This window comes from Oncorhynchus nerka, linkage group LG15 (assembly GCF_034236695.1).
Source record: "Oncorhynchus nerka isolate Pitt River linkage group LG15, Oner_Uvic_2.0, whole genome shotgun sequence".
NCBI lineage: Eukaryota > Metazoa > Chordata > Actinopteri > Salmoniformes > Salmonidae > Oncorhynchus > Oncorhynchus nerka.
The window spans coordinates 37792500-37819808 of record NC_088410.1 but is presented as its reverse complement, the minus strand read 5'-3'; the positions used below and the strand labels follow the sequence as shown (position 1 = coordinate 37819808).

At 44.2% G+C, this 27309-nt stretch overlaps 1 protein-coding gene across 3 annotated transcripts in view; it reads right to left on the bottom strand.

The window, feature by feature from the left end:
• The window catches only part of LOC115103831 (protein kinase C alpha type), a 219362-nt gene that overhangs the window by 90973 nt on the left and 101080 nt on the right, over positions 1–27309 (bottom strand). For 2 of the 3 annotated variants that reach the window (XM_029624803.2, XM_029624804.2), the window contains exons 4-5: positions 17488–17599; positions 12297–12425 (exon numbers count right to left, since the gene is read on the bottom strand). In XM_029624803.2, coding sequence (XP_029480663.1) covers positions 12297–12425; positions 17488–17599 — 241 coding nt within the window. Of the gene's footprint in view, positions 1–12296; positions 12426–17422; positions 17600–27309 lie in introns of those variants that run through there. The other variant, XM_029624805.2, reaches the window with a different exon arrangement.

Here is a 27309-nt window from a genome sequence, read left to right as displayed (position 1 = left end):
CCGGTGTCCCTCTCGCCCGGTGTCCCTCTCGCCCTCTCAGTCTCTGTCTCTGTCTCTGTCTCTCTCTCTCCCCCTCTCGGTCTCTCTCTCTCCCCCTCTCTCGGTCTCTCTCTCTCCCCCTCTCTCGGTCTCTCTCCCCCCTCTCTCGGTCTCTCTCTCTCCCCTCTCTCGGTCTCTCTCTCTCCCCTCTCTCGGTCCCTCTCCCCTCTCTCGGTCTCTCTCTCTCCCCCTCTCTCGGTCTCTCTCTCTCTCGCCTCTCTCTCCCCCCTCTCTCGGTCTCTCTCTCTCCCCTCTCTCGGTCTCTCTCTCCCCCCTCTCGCTCCCTCTCGCCCTTGTCCTCTCCTCTCTCCCCCTCTGTCTCGGTCTCTCTCTCTCCCCGCTCAGTCTCTCCCCCTCAGTCTCTCCCCAGTCTCTCTCTCCCCCCAGTCTCTCTCGCCCTCTCACATTCAGTCTCAGTCTCTCTCGCCGCTCGCCATCAGTCTCAATGTCTCAGTGTCTCCCTCTCTCTCTCTCCCTCAGCCTCTCAGCCTCTCCCTCAGCCTCCTCTCCCTCAGCCGCCTCTCCCTCTCAGCCGCTCCCTCAGCCTCTCCCTCAGCCTCTCCCTCAGCCTCTCCCTCAGCCGCTCTCCCTTAGCCTCCTCTCCCTCAGCCTCTCAGCCTCTCCCTCAGCCTCTCAGCCTCTCCCTCAGCCTCTCAGCCTCTCCCTCAGCCTCTCAGCCTCTCCCTCTCAGTTTCTCTCCCTCAGTCTCCCTCCCATTCTCAGTCTCAGTCTCCCTCCCATTCTCTCTCCCTCCCATTCTCAGTCTCTCTCTCATTCTCAGTCTCTCTCTCATTCTCAGTCTCTCTCTCATTCTCAGTCTCTCTCTCATTCTCAGTCTCTCTCTCATTCTCAGTCTCTCTCTCATTCTCAGTCTCTCTCTCATTCTCAGTCTCTCTCTCATTCTCAGTCTCTCTCTCTCTCATTCTCAGTCTCTCTCTCATTCTCAGTCTCTCTCTCATTCTCAGTCTCTCTCTCATTCTCAGTCTCTCTCTCATTCTCAGTCTCTCTCTCATTCTCAGTCTCTCTCTCATTCTCAGTCTCTCTCTCATTCTCAGTCTCTCTCTCTTATTCTCAGTCTCTCATTCTCATTCTCAGTCTCTCTCTCTGTCTCTCTCTCTCTCATTTTCAGTCTCTCTCTCTCTCATTCTCAGTCTCTCTCTCTCTCATTCTCAGTCTCTCTCTCTCTCATTCTCAGTCTCTCTCTCTCTCATTCTCAGTCTCTCTCTCTCTCTGTCTCAGTCTCTCTCTCTCTCATTCTCAGTCTCTCTCTCATTCTCAGTCTCTCTCTCATTCTCAGTCTCTCTCTCTCATTCTCAGTCTCTCTCTCTATTCTCAGTCTCTCTCTCTCTCATTCTCAGTCTCTCATCTCTCATTCTCAGTCTCTCTCTCTCACATTCTCTCTCTCTCTCATTCTCAGTCTCTCTCTCTCTCATTCTCAGTCTCTCTCTCTCTCATTCTCAGTCTCTCTCTCTCTCATTCTCAGTCTCTCTCTCTCTCATTCTCAGTCTCTCTCTCTCATTCTCAGTCTCTCTCTCTTCTCAGTTCTCAGTCTTCTCAGTCTCTCTCTCATTCTCAGTCTCTCTCTCTCATTCTCAGTCTCTCTCTCTATTCTCAGTCTCTCTTCTCATTCTCAGTCTCTCTCTCTGTCTCTCATTCTCATTCTCAGTCTCCCTCTCTCATTCTCAGTCTCAGTCTCCCTCTCTCTCATTCTCAGTCTCTCTCATTCTCAGTCTCTCTCTCTCTCATTCTCAGTCTCTCTCTCTCTCATTCTCAGTCTCTCTCTCTCTCATTCTCAGTCTCTCTCGCTCTCTCTCTCTCTCGCTCTCTTATTCTCAGTCGCTCTCTCGCTCTCTCATTCTCAGTCTCTCTCTCTCTCTCTCATTCTCTCTCTCTCTCATTCTCAGTCTCTCTCTCGCTCTCTCTCTGTCTCTCTCGCTCTCTCTCTGTCTCTCTCGCTCTCTCTCTGTCTCTCTTATTCTCTCTCTGTCTCTCTCGCTCTCTTCTCTGTCTCTCTCGCTCTCTCTCTGTCTCTCTCTCGCTCTCTTCTCAGTCTCTCTCGCTCTCTCTCTGTCTCTCTCGCTCTCTCTCTGTCTCTCTCGCTCTCTCTCTGTCTCTCTCGCTCTCTCTCTGTCTCTCTCGCTCTCCCCCCCCCCCTTGATGGTTTAAATCCTAATTTCCACTTCAATTGGATTTTTCACTTAGTCTCCCATTGACATCAATAAATAACCAAGTGAGAGGTTAGATGAATATTCAGGGGTTAATTCTAAGCGTTAGGAATCTCATGGAGGTGACGAGCCATGTGTAAACGTTACCCTTATCGGATCCTATTACACTGCTGCGTTTGGGCTTCTAAGTACCTAATTCCTTCATAGAAGCAAAGTTAAACAGCTTCACGTCATGGCAATTCAGGTATGGATTACTGTGTATTCACATCCCCGGAGGTCCGATAGACCAAATTAAATCAAATTGTACAGCTCCAAGACGTGGGAATGCAGGGCTGAGTACAGGCTAGTTTAGTCTGTTCTAAGTGTATGATATACACACAGACAGACGACGGATGGCTGAACAGACAGGCAGGCGGGCCGATAGATACGCACGCGCAATACTTGCCATTATGTTGCTTTCCCTAATGGCATTTTCTCACATCCCACACACGTCACTCCAAGCAGACCACATACAGTGGGGCAAAAAGGTATTTAGTCAGCCACCAATTGTGCAAGTTCTCCCACTTAAAAAGATGAGAGAGGCCTGTAATTTTCATCGTAGGTACACTTCAACTATGACAGACAAAATGAGAAAAAAAATCCAGAAAATCACATTGTAGGATTTTTAATGAATTTATTTGCAAATTATGGTGGAAAATAAGTATTTGGTCAATAACAAAAGTTTTCTGTGGGGTTGAGATCTGGAGACTGGCTAGGCCACTCCAGGACCTTGAAATGCTTATTACGAAGCCCCTCCTTCGTTGCCCGGGCGGTGTGTTAGGGATCATTGTCATGCTGAAAGACCCAGCCACGTTTCATCTTCAATGCCCTTGCTGATGGGAGGAGGTTTTCACTCAAAAGCTCACGATACATGGCCCCATTCATTCTTTCCTTTACACATATCAGTCATCCTGGTTCCTTTGCAAAAAATGTTTCCACCCCCATGCTTCACAGTAGGTATGGTGTTCTTTGGATGCAACTCAGCATTCTTTGTCCTCCAAACACGACGAGTTGAGTTTTTACCAAAAAGTTCTATTTTGGTTTCATCTGACCATATGACATTCTCCCAATCTTCTTCTGGATCATCCAAATGATCTCTATCAAACTTCAGACGGGCCTGGACATGTACTGGCTTAAGCAGGGGGACACGTCTGGCACTGCAGGATTTGAGTCCCTGGCGGCGTAGTGTGTTACTGATGGTAGGCTTTGTTACTTTGGTCCCAGCTCTCTGCAGGTCATTCACTAGGTCCCCCCGTGTGGTTCTGGGATTTTTGCTCACCGTTCTTGTGATCATTTTGACCCCACGGGGTGAGATCTTGCATGGAGCCCCAGATCGAGAGAGATTATCAGTGGTCTTGTATGTCATCCATTTCCTAATAATTGCTCCCACAGTTGATTTCTTCAAACCAAGCTGCTTACCTATTGCAGATTCAGTCTCCCCAGCCTGGTGCAGGTCTACAATTTTGTTTCTGGTGTCCTTTGACAGCTCTTTGGTCTTGGCCATAGGGGAGTTTGGAGTGTGACTGAGGTTGTGGACAGGTGTCTTTTATACTGATGCTTTGCTTTATCTTGGCCAGGTTGCAGTTGCAAATGAGAACTTGTTCTCAACTAGCCTACCTGGTTAAACAAAGGTGAAATAAATATTAAAATAAAATAATCTATGGATTTCACATGACTGGGAATACAGATATGCATCTGTTGGTCAGAGATAACTTCAAAATAAAGGCAGGGGCGTGTGGATTAGAAAACAAGTCAGTCTCTGGTGTGACCACCCTTTGCCTCATGCAGTGCGACACATCTTCGCATTGAGTTGATCAGGCTGTTGATTACGGCCTGCGGAATGTTGTCCCGCTCCTCGTCAATGGCTGTGCTGGATATGGACGAGAACTGGAACACGCTGTCGTACATGTCGATCCAGAGCATCCCAAAAATGCTCAATGGGTGACATCTAGTGAGTATGCAAGCTTCCAGGAGTAGTGTACAGATCCTTACGACACGGGGCCGTGCATTATCATGCTGAAACGTGAGGTGATGAGGTGATGGCAGCAGATCAATGGGCCTTAGGATCTCATCACGGCATCTCTGTGCAATCAAATCGCCATCGATATGATGCAATTGTGTTTGTTGTCCGTAGCTTATGCCTGTCCATAGCCTGTGCTTTACAGGGAACCAATAAGCAGGGCAATGCAAAAAAAAAAACTGGCGAAGTTGTCTTTGTCTGCCTGTGCAAATGCACTACATTCACATCATAAGAATGAAGCAGGTAACTTTTAGACCAGATAGCTGCATCTGTAACTCATATTAATTTTAATGACTTATGTAAGTAAATGTGTGATAGAAATGTCACCATTTGCTAACATTAAAATGTTTATTTTGGAAGATTTTTGCATAATGACAGTCATAACACTGCCGAAGAACGATAACATTAGCTGTTATGAAATGACTCCCCAGGTGTTGCTAACACCTAGCCAACATAAACCTCTTCAAATCAAGATACTACTTTCACCAGCAAGGTCCAGCTTCATCACAGCTTTCCTGGCTCCATCATAGCCCACTATGACACATTTCAGTATAAGGAGAGAGCTCCACATCCTGTTTGGCTGCCAGTACATTTAGCATTCTGTCCACTTTAGATGGGCCCTAATCAGCATTCCAATCTGGCTATCTGTCGGTCTGTTGATGGGAAGAGCAGTTAGCGAGCTAGCACTAACCGGTTTGTGAGAAGAGCAGTTAGCGATTTAGCTATGGGAATATTTGTGTTTGAGTGTGTGCGTGCCTCATAACCACAGCACAGCCGAGCCCAGTGGGACTGTCTGCCAGTAGGAATATCAGTAGGCTGCTGCTCTGTGCTGAAGCTGAATAGAGTAAACAGAAGCAGAATGTTCCAAGGAGAAGCCAGCCAAAAGCCAAAAACCCCTTTGAAGTAGGACTGACTGAGTGAAAGTGACACTTAGTTAAAGGCTGCTTAGGAAGGCCACCGCCAGCCAAGGGATAAGGGATACATTGAGACACAAGTAGTCAACTGGAATAGACGTGGGTCTGTATTTGTTAGCAACATGGCTTGGCCCTCTTTGCTCTCTTCTCCTTCCTCCGACAGTGTCATATGATGGGTGCCAACACAGAGTACTTGATGTTTTGGGGCTGCACTGCCCAGTGGTATCTCCTTAATGTTTTGTAGGCCCGGTGCCAATAATTTGAAAACGGCACTCCACATCCTACTTTGATCCCGTTGCCATCACTGGTTTGACTGGTTTGGTGTTGAGCTATACAGAGGAACCCTTCCTCTCACCTATTCAAAATAGATTCGATGAATGATTGCATGAAGGGGTGGAGGAAAGAACAACGCATTTCAACATTAGAACAGGGATATACAGTACAGTACATGGGTCCTCCTATCTACACTTCCTAGTGCTATGTTCTCTCTGTAACTTGATTGGATTGTCAAAGTTTTAAAATGGTCCACTTCCTCTCCCCCCCGATTCCTTCCTCCTCCCCTGCATTTGAGTCACACTTCATTTCACACCAGCAATTACGCCGACGGAGGGAAGCCACCCTCAAATTATACACGCACGTCAGGTCTGGGAGCTTGGCAGCCAGCCAGGCGTATGACTAGGCCATGAAAAGTGACCTCACATTTCGGATTGAAACAAGTTTATCGGCACTAAGCTGAACTGCAATTTTCATATCTAACAAAACATTTGGGGATACATAATATGGTTAATATGTTAATATGGTTTTACAGTGAACTCTCAATAATGGAAAATTGACGGCAAGTACATGACTTGGCATTATCAGTTCCCCAGAAGAGCAAGCGTAATGTCAACAGTGTGTGTTTTACCCTTTGGAAGGAACTATGCCAAAGACCACTGCCCTATTTGATTGAACATTTCCGGGGTTGCTTCCATCTCGTGGGTGATAATGTGATAAGTGTGTGTTGAGGGAACGTGATTTGATTTAGTGGTCCCAGCGTAACCAGTCAATGGACTGGACTGTGTGTACATATTTCCAATTTCCTACAGCCCTGTTTGTGGTGTGGGGGCATCCATAGTTTTATTAGGGGAGGGAATTTCACATGTATTGTAAGTAATTACACAATCAGCAAATTAAATTGTAGTAATTGTACTGAATCCGAATGTGTACCAACACTGAATTGACACTACCTCAGTACTAGGACTACACTACTAAATACATGTTTATGTGATTATTATGTAACTACAGCTGCATTAGCTACAATTAGCATAAAGAGGGAACTGTTTCCTACAACATCCCATATCAAAGAAACCCTCAAAATACAGTTTTTTTAATCACTGCACAATGTTATTCAGTATTATCAATATTTTGGCCTTGGAAGTAAAATGCAGTACCACTTTATGCAGTAGCACTAAGCATATTGCCTGATTGGACCACCTTTGATGCTGTCTATTCTACACCTGACTGAAATAATTTGATACAGAAACCAACAGTTAAACACACACACACACACACACACACACACACACACACACACACACACACACACACACACACACACACACACACACACACACACACACACACACACACACACACACACACACACACACACACACACACACACACAGAGAGAGGAAAGACATGAAAATGGAGTCGTGACTCACTAAACACACGTAAAAGAGAAACCGTGTTTCTGGCAAACCCACACAGATATACCCCTGGGTATGTTTAAAAAGGTTTTAAAAGAATGGACAGGGTTTGTCGTCACTGTACGTGGGCAGTGGCCAAAAGTAGTGCACTATATAGGGACTATGGTGCTATTTGGAAATCACACACAGTATTGATCTGTATACCAAAGGGAATTGACCCGTGTCTCTGTAGGCTGCAGACTGGAGGCTTGTATTAAGTGATAGTTGCCTCACCACATGCTGTCTCTTGGCTGCTGTCACTCAAAAACAGACCATGGTGATTTTTGGTATGACAACCAGTTCACTTCATCTATTTTAAATTTTTATTTTTTTATTTCACCTTTATTTAACCAGGTAGGCTAGTTGAGAACAAGTTCTCATTTGCAACTGCGACCTGGCCAAGATAAAGCATAGCAGTGTGAACAGAAAACACAGAGTTACACATGGAGTAAACAATTAACAAGTCAATAACACAGTAGAAAAAAAAGGGGGGAGTCTATATACAATGTGTGCAAAAGGCATGAGGTAGGCGAATAATTAAAATTTTGCAGATTAACACTGGAGTGATAAATGATCAGATGGTCATGTACAGGTAGAGATATTGGTGTGCAAAAGAGCAGAAAAGTAAATAAATAAAACAGTATGGGGATGAGGTAGGTGAAAATGGGTGGGCTATTTACCAATAGACTATGTACAGCTGCAGCGATCGGTTAGCTGCTCAGATAGCTGATGTTTGAAGTTGGTGAGGGAGATAAAAATCTCCAACTTCAGCGATTTTTGCAATTCGTTCCAGTCACAGGCAGCAGAGTACTGGAACGAAAGGCGGCCGAATGAGGTGTTGGCTTTAGGGATGATCAATGAGATACACCTGCTGGAGCGCGTGCTACGGATGGGTGTTGCCATCGTGACCAGTGAACTGAGATAAGGCGGAGCTTTACCTAGCATGGACTTGTAGATGACCTGGAGCCAGTGGGTCTGGCGACGAATATGTAGCGAGGGCCAGCCGACTAGAGCGTACAAGTCGCAGTGGTGGGTGGTATAAGGTGCTTTAGTGACAAAACGGATGGCACTGTGATAAACTGCATCCAGTTTGCTGAGTAGAGTGTTGGAAGCAATTTTGTAGATGACATCGCCGAAGTCGAGGATCGGTAGGATAGTCAGTTTTACTAGGGTAAGCTTGGCGGCGTGAGTGAAGGAGGCTTTGTTGCGGAATAGAAAGCAGACTCTTGATTTGATTTTCGATTGGAGATGTTTGATATGAGTCTGGAAGGAGAGTTTGCAGTCTAGCCAGACACCTAGGTACTTATAGATGTCCACGTATTCAAGGTCGGAACCATCCAGGGTGGTGATGCTAGTCGGGCACGCGGGTGCAGGCAGTGATCGGTTGAAAAGCATGCATTTGGTTTTACTAGCGTTTAAGAGCAGTTGGAGGCCACGGAAGGAGTGTTGTATGGCATTGAAGCTCGTTTGGAGGTTAGATAGCACAGTGTCCAATGACGGGCCGAAAGTATATAGAATGGTGTCGTCTGCGTAGAGGTGGATCCGGGAATCGCCCGCAGCAAGAGCAACATCATTGATATATACAGAGAAAAGAGTCGGCCCGAGAATTGAACCCTGTGGCACCCCCATAGAGACTGCCAGAGGACCGGACAGCAAGCCCTCCAATTTGACACACTGAACTCTGTCTGCAAAGTAATTGGTGAACCAGGCAAGGCAGTCATCCGAAAAACCGAGGCTACTGAGTCTGCCGATAAGAATATGGTGATTGACAGAGTCGAAGGCCTTGGCAAGGTCGATGAAGACGGCTGCACAGTACTGTCTTTTATCGATGGCGGTTATGATATCATTTAGTACCTTGAGTGTGGCTGAGGTGCACCCGTGACCGGCTCGGAAACCAGATTGCACAGCGGAGAAGGTACGGTGGGATTCGAGATGGTCAGTGACCTGTTTGTTGACTTGGCTTTCGAAGACCTTAGATAGGCAGGGCAGGATGGATATAGGTCTGTAACAGTTTGGGTCCAGGGTGTCTCCCCCTTTGAAGAGGGGGATGACTGCGGCAGCTTTCCAATCCTTGGGGATCTCGGACGATATGAAAGAGGTTGAACAGGCTGGTAATAGGGGTTGCGACAATGGCGGCGGATAGTTTCAGAAATAGAGGGTCCAGATTGTCAAGCCCAGCTGATTTGTACGGGTCCAGGTTTTGGAGCTCTTTCAGAACATCTGCTATCTGGATTTGGGTAAAGGAGAACCTGGAGAGGCTTGGGCGAGGAGCTGCGGGGGGGGCGGAGCTGTTGGCCGAGGTTGGAGAAGCCAGGTGGAAGGCATGGCCAGCCGTTGAGAAATGCTTATTGAAGTTTTCGATAATCATGGATTTATCGGTGGTGACCGTGTTACCTAGCCTCAGTGCAGTGGGCAGCTGAGAGGAGGTGCTCTTGTTCTCCATGGACTTCACAGTGTCCCAGAACTTTTTGGAGTTGGAGCTACAGGATGCAAACTTCTGCCTGAAGAAGCTGGCCTTAGCTTTCCTGACTGACTGCGTGTATTGGTTCCTGACTTCCCTGAACAGTTGCATATCGCGGGGACTATTCGATGCTATTGCAGTCCGCCACAGGATGTTTTTGTGCTGGTCGAGGGCAGTCAGGTCTGGAGTGAACCAAGGGCTGTATCTGTTCTTGGTTCTGCATTTTTTGAACGGAGCATGCTTATCTAAAATGGAGAGGAAGTTGCTTTTAAAGAATGACCAGGCATCCTCAACTGACGGGATGAGGTCAATGTCCTTCCAGGATACCCGGGCCAGGTCGATTAGGAAGGCCTGCTCACAGAAGTGTTTTAGGGAGCGTTTGACAGTGATGAGGGGTGGTCGTTTGACTGCGGCTCCGTAGCGGATACAGGCAATGAGGCAGTGATCGCTGAGATCCTGGTTGAAGACAGCGGAGGTGTATTTGGAGGCCAGTTGGTCAGGATGACGTCTATGAGGGTGCCCTTGTTTACAGAGTTAGGGTTGTACCTGGTGGGTTCCTTGATGATTTGTGTGAGATTGAGGGCATCTAGCTTAGATTGTAGGACTGCCGGGGTGTTAAGCATATCCCAGTTTAGGTCACCTAACAGAACAAACTCTGAAGCTAGATGGGGGGCGATCAATTCACAAATGGTGTCCAGGGCACAGCTGGGAGCTGAGGGGGGGTCGGTAGCAGGCGGCAACAGTGAGAGACTTATTTCTGGAGAGAGTAATTTTCAAAATTAGTAGTTTGAACTGTTTGGGTATGAACCTGGAAAGTATGACATTACTTTGCAGGCTATCTCTGCAGTAGACTGCAACTCCTCCCCCTTTGGCAGTTCTATCTTGACGGAAGATGTTATAGTTGGGTATGGAAATCTCTGAATTTTTGGTGGCCTTCATGAGCCAGGATTCAGACACAGCAAGGACATCAGGGTTAGCAGAGTGTGCTAAAGCAGTGAGTAAAACAAACTTAGGGAGGAGGCTTCTGATGTTGACATGCATGAAACCAAGGCTTTTTCGATCACAGAAGTCAACAAATGAGGGTGCCTGGGGACATGCAGGGCCTGGGTTTACCTCCACATCACCCGCGGAACAGAGAAGGAGTAGTATGAGGGTGCGGCTAAAGGCTATCAAAACTGGTCGCCTAGAGCGTTGGGGACAGAGAATAAGAGGAGCAGGTTTCTGGGCATGGTAGAATATATTCAGGGCATAATGCGCAGACAGGGGTATGGTGGGGTGCGGGTACAGCGGAGGTAAGCCCAGGCCCCGGGTGATGATGAGAGAGGTTGTATCTCTGGACATGCTGGTTGTAATGGGTGAGGTCACCGCATGTGTGGGAGGTGGGACAAAGGAGTTATCAGGGGTATGAAGAGTGGAACTAGGGGTCCATTGTGAACTAAAACAATGATAACTAACCTGAACAACAGTATACAAGGCATATTGACATTTGAGAGAGACATACAGCGAGGCATACAGTAATCACAGGTGTTGAATTGGGAAAGCTAGCTAAAACAGTAGGTTAGACAACAACAGCTAATCAGCTGGCACGACAACAGCAGGTAAAATGGCGTTGACTAGGCAACGGGGCCAACAGATAAAACAAACAAGCAGAATGGAGTACCGTGATTAATGGACAGTCCAGCGTGCATCAGCTATGTGGCCAAGAGATCAGTGTCCAGGGGGCAGCGGTGGATGGGGCAGGGAAGCTGGACTGGCGAGTGTTATCCAGGAAAAAAAAAAACGAACAATGACTAAATAGCTTGTAGCTAGTTAGCTTCTGGAGGTTCTTGAGTGTGTTCTAAAAAAAAAATAAAAATAATAGCGATTCCGTATCACATTGGGTGAGGCAGGTTTCCGGAAGGTATAAACAAATTAAAAATCAAAAAGAGATAGAAAGTAAATATGGGTGTTTGGGACGCGGCGATGCAGACGGTTAGCCTGTGCTAGCAAGCTAACAGTTCGTAGATAGCTAGATAGCTAGTTGTGAAGATCCAGCTGAAAAATGTTCCGTTTGCGGTGGGAATCCGGGGAAGAATCCGGGGATGAAAAAATAAATAGGTCCGTTATGCTCTGGTTAGAGTCGCGTTGTTCGAACTGGCGAGAGCTTTCCGGGCTGAAGGTTAGCTGATGACCGGTTAGCTGAAGACCGCTAGCATGGCTAGTGGTTAGCTGGCTAGCTTCAGTTGAGGGGTTCCGGTTGCGAAGTAAATATAAATATAAATACTTTAGGAAAAATAGCTACATTGGGTGAGGCGGGTTTTGCAAGAGAGTATTTGGAAGCTTAGGTTTAGCACAAAGTTTTTAAAGAGATATGCGAAGAAAAATATGTAAAAAACAAAAAAGATATATACAGGGACACGACACGACAGGACTTACTGCTACGCCATCTTGGAACAATGATCATTGAACTGTGAACAGGTGTTTTTACAAGAGAATGGTTTTCAAAGCCTGGGCCTATTGATGCGATTGACAATTGTGCAGATCGAAATCGATGTAGGCTAAGGTTAGAGGGAAAATACATGCACATGGGCGCGCACACCCACAGATTGCCAGGAATCAGTGATGATGACTGCCCGGTGGGAGCGAACCATGCTGTGATTTGTGGCCAGAAGCGTTTTTCTCTCTTATCAATCAATATGGGGCTGTAACAGGCAACTGACAGCTAAAGTGTTTGGGGACTGATTGTGAAAAGGTAAGGCTCTGTCAGCCATTACACAACATAACCCCACTGGGGAAGAAGGCAACGGATGTGCCCGAAATGGCACCCTATTCCCTTCATAGTGCACTGTGGGCTTTGGTCACCATTAGGGCACTATAAAGGGAATAGGGTGCATTTGGGACACACCTTGAGAAATAGATTTGTCTGAGAGATGGTCTGATCTGGAGGCCTACCTGTGACCTGCAGCTTGTCCCCTGTGATGTCACACTTCAGGTAGAGGCGTCCCCTCCTCTCGGTGTGGTCCGTCCCACACATGCTGGGCACATTCATCACACACTGATTGTGCACGTTCATGTCACAGGCTGAAGGGGCGCAGACACACAGGAAGACAGACAGAAAGAGAGAGACAGCATTAAAGAGGTTACCAGGAGAGACGGAGAGGCAAACAAACTAAAAGAAGTTGGTTTAAGCAAAAACTGATGTGCTTTATTTATAAAGTCATAAGGCCAGGTGATGCTAGGGAATAATTTATATCACAAAACTGATTTCATCCTGAAAAAAATTGTAACTGTGCTGTTTACATGTGAAAACATGGATACTGTATCTCAAACACGCATCAGCATCTACAAACATAGCCTCAAATCAAAATCAAATCAAATGTTATTGGTCCCATAGACATGGTTAGCAATTAAAAACTTGTGTAGCGAAGTGCTTGTGCTTCTAGTTCCGACAGTGCAGTAATATCTAACAAGTAATCTAACAATTCCACAACAACAACCTAATACGCACAAATCTAGAAGGGATGAATGAGAATATGTACATATAAATATATGCATGAGCAATGGCTGAGCGGCATAGGCAAGGTGCAATAGATGGTATAGAATACAGTATATACATATGAGTAATTAAGATATGTAAACATTATTAAAGTGGCATTATTTAAAATGTCTAGTGATCCACTTATTAAAGTGGCCAGTGATTGGGTCTTAATGTAGGCAGCAGCCTCTCTGAGTTAGTGATTGCTGTTTAGCAGTCTGATGACCTTGAGAGAGAAGCTGTTCTTTAGTCTCTCGGTCCCAGCTTTGATGCACCTGTACTGACCTCGCCTTCTGGATGATAGCGGGGTGAACAGGCAGTGGCTCGGGTGGTTGTTGTCCTTGAACTTTTTGGCCTTCCTGTGACATCAGGTGCTATAGGTGTCATGGAGGGCAGGTAGTTTGCCCCCGGTGATGCGTTGTGCAGGCCGCACCACCCTCTGGAGAGCCTTGTGGTTGAGGGTGGTGCAGTTGCCGTACCAGGCTGTGATACAGCCTGACAGGATGCTCTCGATTGTGCATCTGTAGAAGTTTGTGAGTGTTTTTGGTGGCAAGACAAATTTCTTCAGCCCCTTGAGGTTGAAGAGGTGCTGTTGTGCCTTCTTCACAATGCTGTCTGTGTGGGTGGACCATTTCAGTTTGTCTGTGATGTGTATGCAGAGGAACTTAACTTTCCACCATCTCTACTGCTGTCCCTTTGATATGGATAGGGGGGTGCTCCCTCTGCTGTTTCCTGAAGTCCACAATCATCTCCTTTGTTTTGTTGAGTTGAGTTTGAGGTTGTTTTCCTGACGCCACACTCCGAGTGCCCCCATCTCCTCCCTGTCTCGTCGTTGTTGGTAATCAAGCCTACTACTGTTGTGTTGTCTGCAAACTTGATGATTGAGTTGGATGCCTGCATGGCCACGCAGTCATGGGTGCACAGGGAGTACAGGAGGGGGCTGAGCACACACCTTTGTGGGACCCCAGTGTTGAGGGTCAGTGAAGTGGAGATGTTGTTTCCTACCTTCACCACCTGGGGGGTGGTCCGTCAGAAAGTCCAGGACCCAATTGCACAGGGCGGGGTCGAGACCCAGGGCCTCCAGCTTGATGATGAGCTTGGAGGGTACTATGGTGTTGAATGCTGAACTGTAGTCAATGAACAGCATTCTTACATAGGTGTTCCTCTTGTCCTAGATGGGATAGGGCAGTGTGCAGTGTGATGGCTATTGCATCGTCTGTGGACCTGTTGGGGTGGTATACAAACTGAAGTGGGTCTAGGGTGGCCGGTAAGGTAGAGGTGATATGATCCTTGACTAGTTTCTCAAAGCACATCAAGATGACAGAAGTGAGTGCTACGGGGCGGAAGTCATTTTGAAGCATGTGGGGACAGCAGACTGGGATAGGGAGTGATTGAATATGTCCGTAAACCAGAGGTGGGACCAAGTCATTGTTTGAGTTTTGAGTCCTAAACAAGTCATAATGTGCTCTTTTTCACCTTTATTTAACCAGGTAGGCCAGTTGAGAACAAGTTCTCATTTACAACTGCGTCCTGGCCACGATAAAGCAAAGCAGTTTGACACATACAACAACACAGAGTTACACATTGAATAAACAAACATACAGTCAATAATACAGTAGAAAAGTCTATATACAGCATGTGCAAATGAGGTAAGATAAGGGAGGTAAGGCAATAAATAGGCCATGGTGGCGAAGTAATTACAATATACCAATAAAACATTGGAGTGAAAGATGTGCAGGAGATGAATGTGCTTTGTGTGCTCTTCACCAAACGTAATACCATTTCATATTTTTAACAAGAGTAATAGTTAGTATATTACATTTACACAAATCATGAATGCTTTTGAAAATATCTATATGTTTATTACTTACCAAATAAACATGATATTTCCATGGAAATACATGGATAGCCATGAGAAAGACACCCCACCCCCAATAGTGATCGACTATCGAGGATCGCTATGGGGCACAATCGGGCGATGTAAGCTTTGTACAATCACCCAACTTTGTTTTAGGAACGTCAGGCAGGATTTAGGCTACCAACTACCTAGCCAGTTGTAGGCTCAATCTTGGGTGCAATGATCACGTTCCCGCACTGACTGACTGTGTGGAGGCTCATTGATTTAACTTTACGCTAGCCTACATGATACACTAGTAAAGCAATAAAATATACAGCTGTCGGCTATATTAGCCACAACTTATCGTTCTTTGTACAGCTTCAAATGTGGAACAAAGTTGGAATTTTTTTTAAAACTTCTTCCTCAGCTGGCACAATTTGATTGGCTGCTGTACGATTCAAACTGTAATCCGTTAAATGAAGAGTTGATGCGCTGCACACTTTTTTTAATAGAATCATTTTTTATATTTGGGCTTGGGGAGGGTATCAAGTCAGGTCGAGTCATAAGGCTCAAGTCCATGTCAAGTCACGAGTCATTGGTGTTAAAGTCAAAGTCAAGTCCAAGTCATCATATTTGTGATTCGAGTCCACACCTCTGACGTAAACACACCAGACAGCTGGTCTGCACATGCTCTGAGGACGCGGCTAGGGATGCCGTCTGGGCCAGCAGCCTTGCGAGGGTTTAACACGTTTAAATGTTTTACTCACGTCGGCCACGGAGAAGGGGAGGGGGGGCGCAGTCCTTGTAAGCGGACCGCGACGGTGGCACTGTATTATCCTCAAAGCGGGCAAAGAAGGTGTTTAATTTGTCTGGAAGCAAGACATCGGCGTCCGTGACGTGGCTGGTTTTCTTTTTGTAGTCCATGATTTCCTGTAGACCCTGCCACATAAGTCTTGAGTCTGAGCTGTTGAATTGCGACTCCACTTTGTCCCTGTACCGGCATTTCGCTTGTTTGATTGCCTTGGGGAGGGAATAACTACATTGTTTGTATTCAGCCATATTCCCAGACTTCTTTCAATGGTTAAATGCGGTGGTTCGCGCTTTCAGTTTTGCCCGAATGCCGCCATCCATCTACGGTTTCTGGTTAGGGTAGGTTTAATAGTCCCAGTGGGTACAACATCTCCAATGCACTTCCTAATAAACTAACTCACCGAGTCACCGTATAGGTCGATGTTGTTCTCTGAGGCTAACCGGAACAAAACCCATATTGCCTCTAGTCTATAACATGGCAACACACAATTAAAAACATATGATAATCTAAATTGCAGTAGGATTAGAACAGCCAGCATGTGCCAAACTCATTTTCCAACGATAACCTAATCCCTATTTATATATAGCCCTGAGTCATAATTAGTATTACATGCCAGCTCTGGTGAAGAGATATGATGCACTATTTACCATTGAATTAAAGTAATTTGTGCTTTATCACATATAAAATCATAAACTTGAGGGAATTGTACTAATAAAGGCCCGCAGCAGCTTTGATAATGTATATTTAAAGATCTCTGGATAGAGTGAATCATGTGAATCGTGTGTGGGTTTCAGAGGGGAAACTGCTGGAAGGAATGGACAGAAAACAGAAATGCAGTTTTAAATAACGGGAATCATCTTTGGGCAATAAAAAAAAATCTGTGCAGTATGAGCGACGTCGATAAAGTTGTGTTCAAAGTATATTTAAACCTATCTAAAGCCTTGTTTCCATTGGAAGTTTGAAATCAACCCGGGTTGGACTTGGTGGGTTAGCGCATATCGTGTTCCACTGCTTCAAGAATTTAGAAATGATGCCATGTTGCTAGGTAGCCAATGTGACTGGCTTTACTAATGTTACTGACTTACAGTTCAAATAAGAAAGTTAGTAAATTGTAATCCATTCATTAGGCATTCATCTATGGATTTCACATGACTGGGAATACAGATATGCATGTTTTGGTCACAGATTCCTTAAAAAAAATGCTTTGTTCACAACGTTGACATCAGCAAACCTCTCGCCCATCCAATGCCATACATGTGGTCTGCAGTTGTGAGGCCGGTTGGAAGTACTGACAAATTCTCTCAAATTAGGTTGGAGGCGGCTTATGACAGATAAATTAACATTAACTGATCTGGCAACAGCTCTGGTGGACATTCCTGCAGTCAACATGCCAATTGCACACTCCTTCAAAACTTGAGACATCTGAGGCATTTTGTTGTGTGACAAAACTGCACATTTCAGAGCTGCCTCTTATCCCCAGTACAAGGTGCACTTGTGTAATGATCATGCTCTTTAATCAGCTCCTTGATATGCCACACCTGTCAGGTGGATGGATTATCTTGGCAAAGGAGAAATATTCACTAACAGGGATGTAAACAAATTTGAGCAAAACATTTTTAGAGCAATACGTTTTTTAGGCATTTGGAATATTTATGGGATCTTTTATTCCAGCTCATGAAACAATGGACTAACACTCTACATTTTTGTTCCGTGTAGCTTGCTAGCTAGCTAACCAGACGACATCAGTGAGATCAACCGCGATGGACGTAACATCAGCGCTCCATTACTGGTTAGATTGGCCATAGCCAGGTGCAGCGCGTGTCCTCTTAAGGTTTATATCGCAGGTTGTGTATAGTGATCCCCAGTCTAAGTGGATGACGAGGTACATTACTCACTGTCACACTTCATCCCCTGGTGGAGAGAGCCACAGTCTAAGTGGATGACAAGGTACATTACTCACTGTCACACTTCATCCCCTGGTGGATGAGACCGTACAGGAGAGAGCCACAGTGGTCGCAGAAGGTGGGGCTGCCATAGGTGTGGATCTTAAACTTGTGCTTGGTTCTAGGGTCCTGCAAAGACAAAAGAGACATGGTAAGTTAGTTAAGTATGATCATGTATAATACGCAGTATGATCAGAGTGGTGTCCCATGGAAAGAAAAGGTACCCAAATGAATGTAGAGTGTAGAGTTTGAAAAAAGTGTTTAATTAACTTCAGTCTGCACAGTTCAAGTTCCTTTTCCACAGATACAGTAATGATGGAAAAGCTGTTCAACTGAGCCAGACATGGCAGGATATGAAAAATATAGGAGAGTAATAATTGGAGTCGATATTTGAGATAACATGAGATGAGTCAGCGCTAGTCATTTCATTTGAATGGAAAACTTTTTAAACTTGTACTGTCTATATAAAGAATGTTCTACAGCACTGGCTTGACAAAGTATCTTTCAATGAGGAAAAGAAGCAAACATGAAATGAATTAAACAGACAAGGCCAAGGGCAAAATCATTTCTGCAAGGACCGTTGTAATATTGAAATAGGGCCATTTTGTACAGAATTCAAAATGAGAGGATACTGTACTTTTCGAAATAGAACCATCACACTCTCCAAACCTCTAATTCTATTGTGCACTGACTGGCTTCTGTTAAATGGTCTGTAAAATAAAATAATAAAAAGCTGTCAAAAAGCATGTCCCCCGCAGGCTCAGAAATTCCAGCGCTGATTGTGCATTGATTGCAATCAACACGCTTGCTTTTTACATTTTTATTAACCACGTGGACCAATACCCACGTGTCCAATTAATTAACTTCAGCCACACTTGAAAATCCAACTTCTACAGTAGGTCAACCACTGTAGACTCATTGTCTGAGCCACAGCCATGGCTGCACCTCATGTTACCTCTGGACTTTGGATGAGCTGGAACTAATCTACTGTACTACAGTACTCTTAGTGCAACTCCTACATACGGTACGCAGCGCCATCAGAAAGTATTCACACCCCTTGACCTTTTTCACATTTTGTTGTGTTACAATGTGGGATTACAATGAATTGAATTGTCATGTTTGGTCTATGATCTACACAAAATACTCTAATGTCAAAGTGGAAGAACATTTGGAAAATTGATTTAGGATTGACATAAAGGGGTTGAATATTTATTAAAGGGTTTCTGAAGGCACTGTACTGCGACAAACAAAGAAATGGAACAGTGACTTTGTAGCAGTAGTGTACACAACATTACATTCCGAACTGGTAATAGCAGCAAAAACAGTCTACATCTTTTGGGCGAAAATGTGTCACTCCGTAATTGGTTTGTGTGAGGCAAAGAGCAACAGACCATGGCCTTCATGTATCAGTTCAGTACCTGGCTAATACACAACCCCGTCCTCCAGGCGATGCTGGTGCATTTGAAATCAGTCTTATACACTATTAACGATTTGGTATACATTGTGGGGGAAAAATGGTTTTAATGGAGAATCACAGTATATCAATCTACTTCAAAGAGAGTAGGTGAGAAACTGATTGGATGACTAGCAGATGATGTCAGAAAAGTCAAGGATAGATATTATACACCGATGTTGACTTGGGGTTTCACTAGAGTTGTAGACATGTTCTAGTAATGTATATCATTATAAAATAACATGTATGAACTGACGTCAGTACCCCGGGTGTTCAGAGTAGAAGTTGGCCTTAGACACAGATCTAGGATCAGCTTTCACTCCTCAAACTGGAACTTCAACAATTGGAGGGAGAAAAAAAAATACTGATCTTAGAGGCAACTTCATCCTACTACACTACTTTTCCGAAGGAGAAAATACCCAAACAATCCTTAGTGAATGATTGGTTACTACGGTCATTGGTATAACATGACAACATGAGTCATAATAGGATACGAAGAGCTCGAAGAGCTCAAAGGAGTAGAAATTTTAACAACCTTTGACACTATCTTTCAGACTTGCAGGCCACGGTTGACTGACACAGAGCGTTGGGCATATTTTCCTTGTTTCCCTCTACAATGAGCCATGTGTGTGTATCAAAACAGTAGACTTCTGACACCATATTATCTTCTGACATGAGTATCTCTCCCTGCTGATCACTGGATCGTCAAGGAAACCTACGAAGTCGGTATACAGCCCTCCAGCAGCCATCTGCAACAGCTGGATAGGTGTGCTGTGAAACTGATCCCAGACCAGGGCCGGAGCGTTATTGAGGCCCAAAGAGCATCGAGTGCCAATGTAATATACCTCTAAGATCAAATAGGATAATATGTCCAAGATCAAACGTGACCATATATTTACATAGCGGGGTCAACAGCCCCTATTTAGAATCAGGCCAACGGTACAGCTTTACGAGACGCAACACCTCATCAGATCCTTGTCCGGTCTGGAGTTTGGATAGTCAAATCGCGGCAATTATCATAAGGACTCACTTCGATATCCACCGAGAACAGGAAGTCAGAAATAACAGAGTTAGTCCTACAGGGGCCGGTCAGAACAGTGTGTACCGAGCTTCGCTGGAAATGAAATCCGTTGTAAATCTATTGCCCAGAGTGTAATAACAGGAATAAATCAATAAAACCGTATAAAAAAGATAGAAGTGAAGTCAATTACGATGTTCAAAGAGATGTGGATGATAACGGCATTAAAGAGATCAATGAGATAGTGATATGGCAAAGAAGAAGATGAGATGGGGCTCGACATGGAGAAAATCTATTTCATATAACTATCTCCGGGCCTCAACGCATACAAGCTGCTGATGTGCGCCTTAAAAGAGTATAATAAATCAATTGAACATATGCCACCACAATAAATCCACAGTTTATTTCAGTTCGGTCTAAAGAAACGTTATTATATGAAGAAAATGTATTTCAGAAGAACAGAATATGAGTTGACCTGCTGTATGTTATCTGGCGATGCTCCATGCCATAGGCTGTAGCCTTGTTCATTTAGCATGTTGAGCATAAAAGTGATCATTTGGGAAAAGGTGCTAGATTTAGCACCTAATGCTAGACTTAGAGTTATTTGGCAACTTTAGTTGTACATGATACAAACCTTAGAATTTCTTAGAAATCTAAATATGGGCTGCATGATGCGACTACAGGCTACTGATGATTTGAGAAAGTTGCACTCTGTTCCTTGCCTCAAGGCTGCACACGCTGTTCCTCTCATCAAGTGATCATATTTTCACCCATCAGACTATTCTCAATTTAATCTGGTCTTTACTCATTTGTAAAAACACGTTTTGATTTAGAGTGGCCCATTTTCCGCCCAAACTCTGAATGCCACAGGCTCTCCAACCTTGTTCCTGCAGCTACCCAGTGTTTAACTCAGGAAACCAAGTGAAATCTGTTCGGGAACACCGATAGTAACATACTTTCGCAACGAAACATATTTCAGCACCTCTGCACGCTCGATAAATGAATGAAGGAGAAAGAGGAGGAGATGGAAATGAGTGGTGGGGAGATATTCTGTATCGCTAAAAAGGTAATGTGTCACCCAATTAATTATTCAAATTCCCTATTACTAGGCATTTCAAAATCGCCCTGCACATTCAATGAGCCTAGCGCTATACGTTCTCTCCCAGACTTGTGGATAGAAATGTTGGAGCTTAGCATAAGGTAGTCTAACCAGTCCATCCGGTATGCATGAAACAGCCCACACTCAAAGGTCATTACTCAAATTTGTTTAATTTTGGAGAAGAGACTAGACCAATTTATGCACCAAAGACATCTTATATCAGTTTATGATGTATTTCTGCCATGCATAGGCTATGTATTGAATAACAGCACAATCATTGGGTTCATGCATAAGCCCTATTCTACATATGGGTGTTTTGAATGAATCATCACCTTAGAAAGCACTGTCCATTTTGTTGTGTTAGGCTTTGAAACAACCTCCACAATGGCCACTCTTCACACTCACTTTCAACCTGCTGTTGAACTTCTTTCTTCAAATTGATCACAGTGAGGTGAGTTTTAAAAACATGATTCTTCTTTGAGGATGTTTGATGTGATTTTTGATTGCATTTGCAGTGATGTCAGAGTGGTTAGAGGGCCAATAGAGCCCTGAGTACCAGGCCGTTAGCAACCTGATGGTCATTAGCAAGTTGGGTACTACCAAGGCATGTCCAGTGTGTATAACAGGAGCATAATAATCTACGGTAGCCCTTACCCTAAAAAGGGAATGGTCTCCTCAGTATGTGGTTTGAAAGTGATCTACAGTGCATTCGGAAAGAATTCTGACCCCTTGAATTCTTCCACATTTTGTTACGTTACAGCCTCATTTTAAAATGGATTAAATGGTTTGTTTTTTTCCTCATGAATCTTTTTGAGAAATCAAAAACAGGTTTTTACCATAAAGGCCTGATTGGTGGAGTTCTGCAGAGATGGTTGTCCTTCTGTAAGATTCGCCCATCTCCACAGAGGAACTCTGGAGCTCTGTCAGAGTGACCATCGGGTTCTTGGTCACCTCCCTGACCAAGGCTCTTCTCCAGATCTGTGCCTCGACACAATCCTGTCTCGGAGCGCTACGGATAATTCCTTCAACTTCATGGCTTAGTTTTTGCTCTGACATGCACTGTCAACTGTGGGACCTATAAAGTATTTCTGTTTAAACATTTCTAAAAACGTGTTTTCACTTTGTCATTATGGGATATTGTGTATGTAATTTTAAGGCTGTAAAGTAACCAAATCTGGAAAAAGTCCAGGGGTCTGAATACTTATAATTAACCTATAAAGGGAAATGTCTATTTTACAGCTTACTTTGCTGTTGAACTATGATATGAAAGAGTGTAATGCATGCCTATAAACTCTGAAGCGTAATGTTATAACCGTAGAATTAGGAATTCGAATACTAAGGGACTTAATAGGATCTCTATGGTGACAATATTCACGTTTACACTTTGCAGTCAGTTGATTCAATGATGCAGTCATTCGTTTCAACGCAAACTAATTCAATTGGCTTGCCTGTCACATTTATGAACTCAGTTTCTTGCTCGCAGGTCGTTTCGTTTTTCAATACTGCAACGTTTTATGGATGAGAAAACCATTCCAGCTATCGCTCGACTGAATCTCCCTTTGGGGCAATTTCTAAAGTAAACAGGTGACACAATCTCTACCTTGGACAAATATGGGAGAAGGTAAGTAAAGTCGCATGTCCTATCTTGCACATAATCTCCTGACGAAACAAAGCACAAATGTAAATACAGTAGGGAGTTGTCATCTCTTTCTGTAGCCTGTGCTGGATAGAGGCGATGCCAGATGGATCATGGCATTGCAATAGCATAGCAAACAGATCAAGTTGTTCTGTGACGTGGTTGGAGGCCTGATGTAAATAGCGTATCAGCATCATGGAAGGGAGTGCATTGAAAGTTGCATGTGTGTACACGTGTTACTAATTTTATGAAAAATGGCACATTGAAAGTACGGAAAATCTGATCGGATATTCATTAGCGGCACGCATCACAGTCCCTACTCATAATCCATACTCAATTGGAGTATAATGCCAACTGTGTGTCACTCACTCACAGCCGAAGCGTCACCTGAATTGAATTGTCAATATGCCATGACTAGGACTATGCCTCAGTACTCAAACTGCATGGATTCATTCATACTGCCCATGCATTCAACAGTGTTTCCCCCCCTCTATTTCAGCCATAAACCTCTTTTAGAGAGTTCAATTCAATTTTAAGTCGATTTGCATTGAGAACCCCATCCAGACTACCCCTTTGCAATGAATTCCATTTGATGTGAACACAATTTTAAGTGGATTTGCATTGAGAACCCCATCCAGACTACCCCTTTGCAATGAATTCCATTTGATGTGAACACAATTTTAAGTGGATTTGCATTGAGAACCCCATCCAGACTACCCCTTTGCAATGAATTCCATTTGATGTGAACACAATTTTAAGTGGATTTGCATTGAGAACCCCATCCAGACTACCCCTTTCCAATGAATTCCATTTGATGTGAACACAATTTTAAGTGGATTTGCATTGAGAACCCCATCCAGACTACCCCTTTGCAATGAATTCCATTTGATGTGAACACAATTTTAAGTGGATTTGCATTGAGAACCCCATCCAGACTACCCCTTTGCAATGAATTCCATTTGATGTGAACACCTGGCTGTTTATAAAATTGGAAACCTCTCGGAGCGCTGCTCTCTTTTCCAGGAAAGTGGGGATAAACGTATGCTCCCGCTGAATGAAGCTCGGAGCGCTGCTCTCTTTTCCAGGAAAGTGGGGATAAACGTATGCTCCCGCTGAATGAAGCTCGGAGCGCTGCTCTCTTTTCCAGGAAAGTGGGGATAAACGTATGCTCCCGCTGAATGAAGCTCGTGAAACGCAGCCAAAAATATCTCTTCAGTTCCTTGAGACACAATCGTACACTGTCTGCCAAAAAGGGAACACACTTAATGAAAGAAGAGGGAGAGAAAGGGAACGATGCGATGTGTCTTTTTGATGGGTGATCGAGAGCTAAGCAGGAGGTAACGATGTGATTCACTCTGTAATTTATCCTTGTGGCACAGTGACACCTGGGTGATATCACTCAGAGCTGAGTGATATCGACGAATATCTATCTAATATCTAATATCTAGATAAATTGTCTGAATTGACGAGATAATGTTAAATAGAACAATAGGTTTATAATGATCCTTTAAACTACTACTACTACCTTGATGGTAGCCATCAATTGTCCTGTTATTAACAACCGCACATATTAGCAAAGTTATTTAATTTCAAACTTCACATTTCTCTAGTATAGGCTACTTATTGCAATGAACGATATCAGCAAAACGCCTGCGATAAGGGACCGGTATGGTCGGCGTCTCATCTCTCCAGCTCCCCAGCTGTCTCACATTACATTTGGAATTAACTGGGCACCTTGGCGCAGACCCCTTCAAAATCGCTTCAATTTCCCACCTTCATCCCACTCCATCCCCTTGTCGTGTTGGATGATACATTAAAGCCCCGGAATAAAAGTGTCTGAGTGAGTGTTTGTATTTTAATTGCATTGTCGTCTCCTGCTTCTCATTCTCACACACGGCAAACACCCCCTAATTAGCTGTCCGCACTGTGTTTTCGGCGAAGCAGACCGGTCTGGTTAAAAGGAGAGGAAGGGAGAGAGACAGCAAGACAGAGACGCAGGCAGAGAGAGAGAGAGAGAGAGAGAGAAAGGGGTTGTCGCGCCAGCTGCAGTTACTCATGTCCACCCACGCATATCTGATCCTGAAGGATTATCCACTTGTGTTCCATCCCTTGCCTTGTTCTCTCCTTCCAAGGAACGAATAAGAGGAGGGGAGGAGAGTTCAGCTGTAGAGGACTTTATCTATTGTTTTTCATCTCTGGTCACGTAGGTTAGCATGGGTAAAGAAAACGCTTGCAGACTGGGTTAGGATTTCACTTCACAAGATAATTCACAGGACGCCTAGAGGAAAGTTATAAGGAGAGACTGTTAAATCCTCATTGTGGATATAAATTAGCAAGCTTTTAATAGGACTGTATATCAGCAAGCTTTTGTCATTCAGGTGCGTGTTATCAATTCCCCGTGACAGATATGCAAGGCACTACATAAATGGTCACTGGGGAGAGACCCGATGTCTCAGACTTTGGCCGTATTACCTCTAAACGAGTACATCTGACCAGAGGATGGTGGGGAATGTGGATTGTCTCTCATTAGGATCTAATTGGGCCTTTGGCCTTGGTCATTCAGGTCAGACCTTGTGCTACGTTATAGCGAAGGGTTTCCCCAAACTCGGTCCTCGGGACCACAGGTGGTGCACGTTTTGGTTTTTGCCCTAGCACTACAAAGTTGATTCAAATAACCAACTTATTATCCAGCTTTGATGATTTGTATCAGCTGTGTCGTGCCCCCAGGAGTTTGGGAAACCCTGCATTAGCGTAGCATTTAGCGTAGCATTCTGGGGTATCGGGTTACAGGGTTATAGGAGATGATTGACTGGTTTGTACAGGGAAAAAGTCATTACAGCTAGATGGAGTAACAACATCAGCATGGATCTTGGCTGGGCAAAGTAGAGGACAAATTGATTCTTAATTGAGATTGATGGGCAAAATCGATCTATTTCTGCAACCGATGGCTACTCGTGATTATATCGCACAATGACAAACACATTAATGAAAAACAAATATTAAAAATCAATTTGCATGCTAACTTAGTGTTTTTCTTTTTAGCAAATCGGTGCCTGGTTTGCTCTTGGACATAGTGGTCCTCTCCTCCGCAAGTTAATGAGAGAGGCTGGAGAGAAGTGTGGGCGTGACCCGAACCAACCAGGCAATTAAGTAGTGTGTGTGTGTGTGTGTGTGTGTGTGTGTGTGTGTGTGCGCGTGCGTGGAGCACGGAGGTAGGTGACAGCATTACATCATCTAGTAATGGGACACAGTGAGCTGGGATCATCAAATCTGACCTGCTCCCGAATTGGACTTATGCCTACGCTCATCCTGGGGAACTACTGGGTATGCATGCTTTTGGACCAGACCTAACATTATAACACACCCGATTCTAAGCTAAGCCACGTTCTGATATACAGAAAGTACTCACACACCTTGACTTTTCCTGCATTTTGTTGTGTTACATGGTGGGATTGAAATGGATTAAATTGAGATTGTGTGTCACTGGCCTACACAGAATAACCCACAATGTCAAAGTGGAATACTGTTTTTAGACATTTTAAGTCAATAAGTATTCAATCCCTTTGTTATGGCAAGCCAAAATAAGTCCAGGTGTAAACATTTGCTTAACAAGTCACATAAACTGCATGAACTCACTCTGTGTTCAATAATATGTTTACCCAGACTATTTGGGTCGTTTAAGAAGGGCTCACCGTAGCCGGCTAGCCTCGGACCAACAACCTTGTAGTTACTCCACAATACTAACCTAATGACAGTGAAAAGAAGGAACAGTACAGAAGGAGTGCACAGAATAAACATATACTAAAGTAAAACTGCAAGAAATGTGGCAAATAAATCAACTTTATGTCCTGAATACTTTTTTGTATTTTATTTTTTTATTTCACCTTTATTTAACCAGGTAGGCAAGTTGAGAACAAGTTCTCATTTACAATTGCGACCTGGCCAAGGTAAAGCAAAGCAGTTCGACACATACAACAACAGAGTTACACATGGAGTAAACAAACATACAGTCAATAATACAGTAGAAAAATAAGTCTATATACAATGTGAGCAAATGAGGTGAGATAAGGGAGGTATAGGCAAAAAAAATACAAAGGGGGAAAATGTTTGGGGAAAATCTAACATCATCACTGAGTACCACTCTTCATATTTTCAAGCATGGTGGTGGCTGCACTATGTTATGGGTATGCTTGTCATCGGCAAGGACTAGGTACTGTCGTTTTTTGGGATAAAAATAAACAAAATAGAGCTAAGCACAGGCAAAATCCTAGAGAAAAACCTGGTTCAGTCTGCTTTCCAACAGACACTGGGAGACAAATGGACCTTTCAGCAGGAAAATAACCTAAAACAAGACCAAATATACACTGGAGTTGCTTACCAAGACGACTGAGTGGCATAGTTACTGTTTTGACTTAAAATCGTCTTGAAAATCTATTGCAAGACTTGAAAATGGCTGTCTAGCGATGATCAACAACCAACTTGACAGAGCTTGAAGATTTTTTTAAAGACTAATATTGTACAATCCAGCCGTGCAAAGTTCTTACAGGACTTATCCAGAAAGACTCACAGCTGTAATCGCTGCCAAAGGTCATTCTAACAAATATCGACTCAGGGGTGTGAATACTTGTGTAAA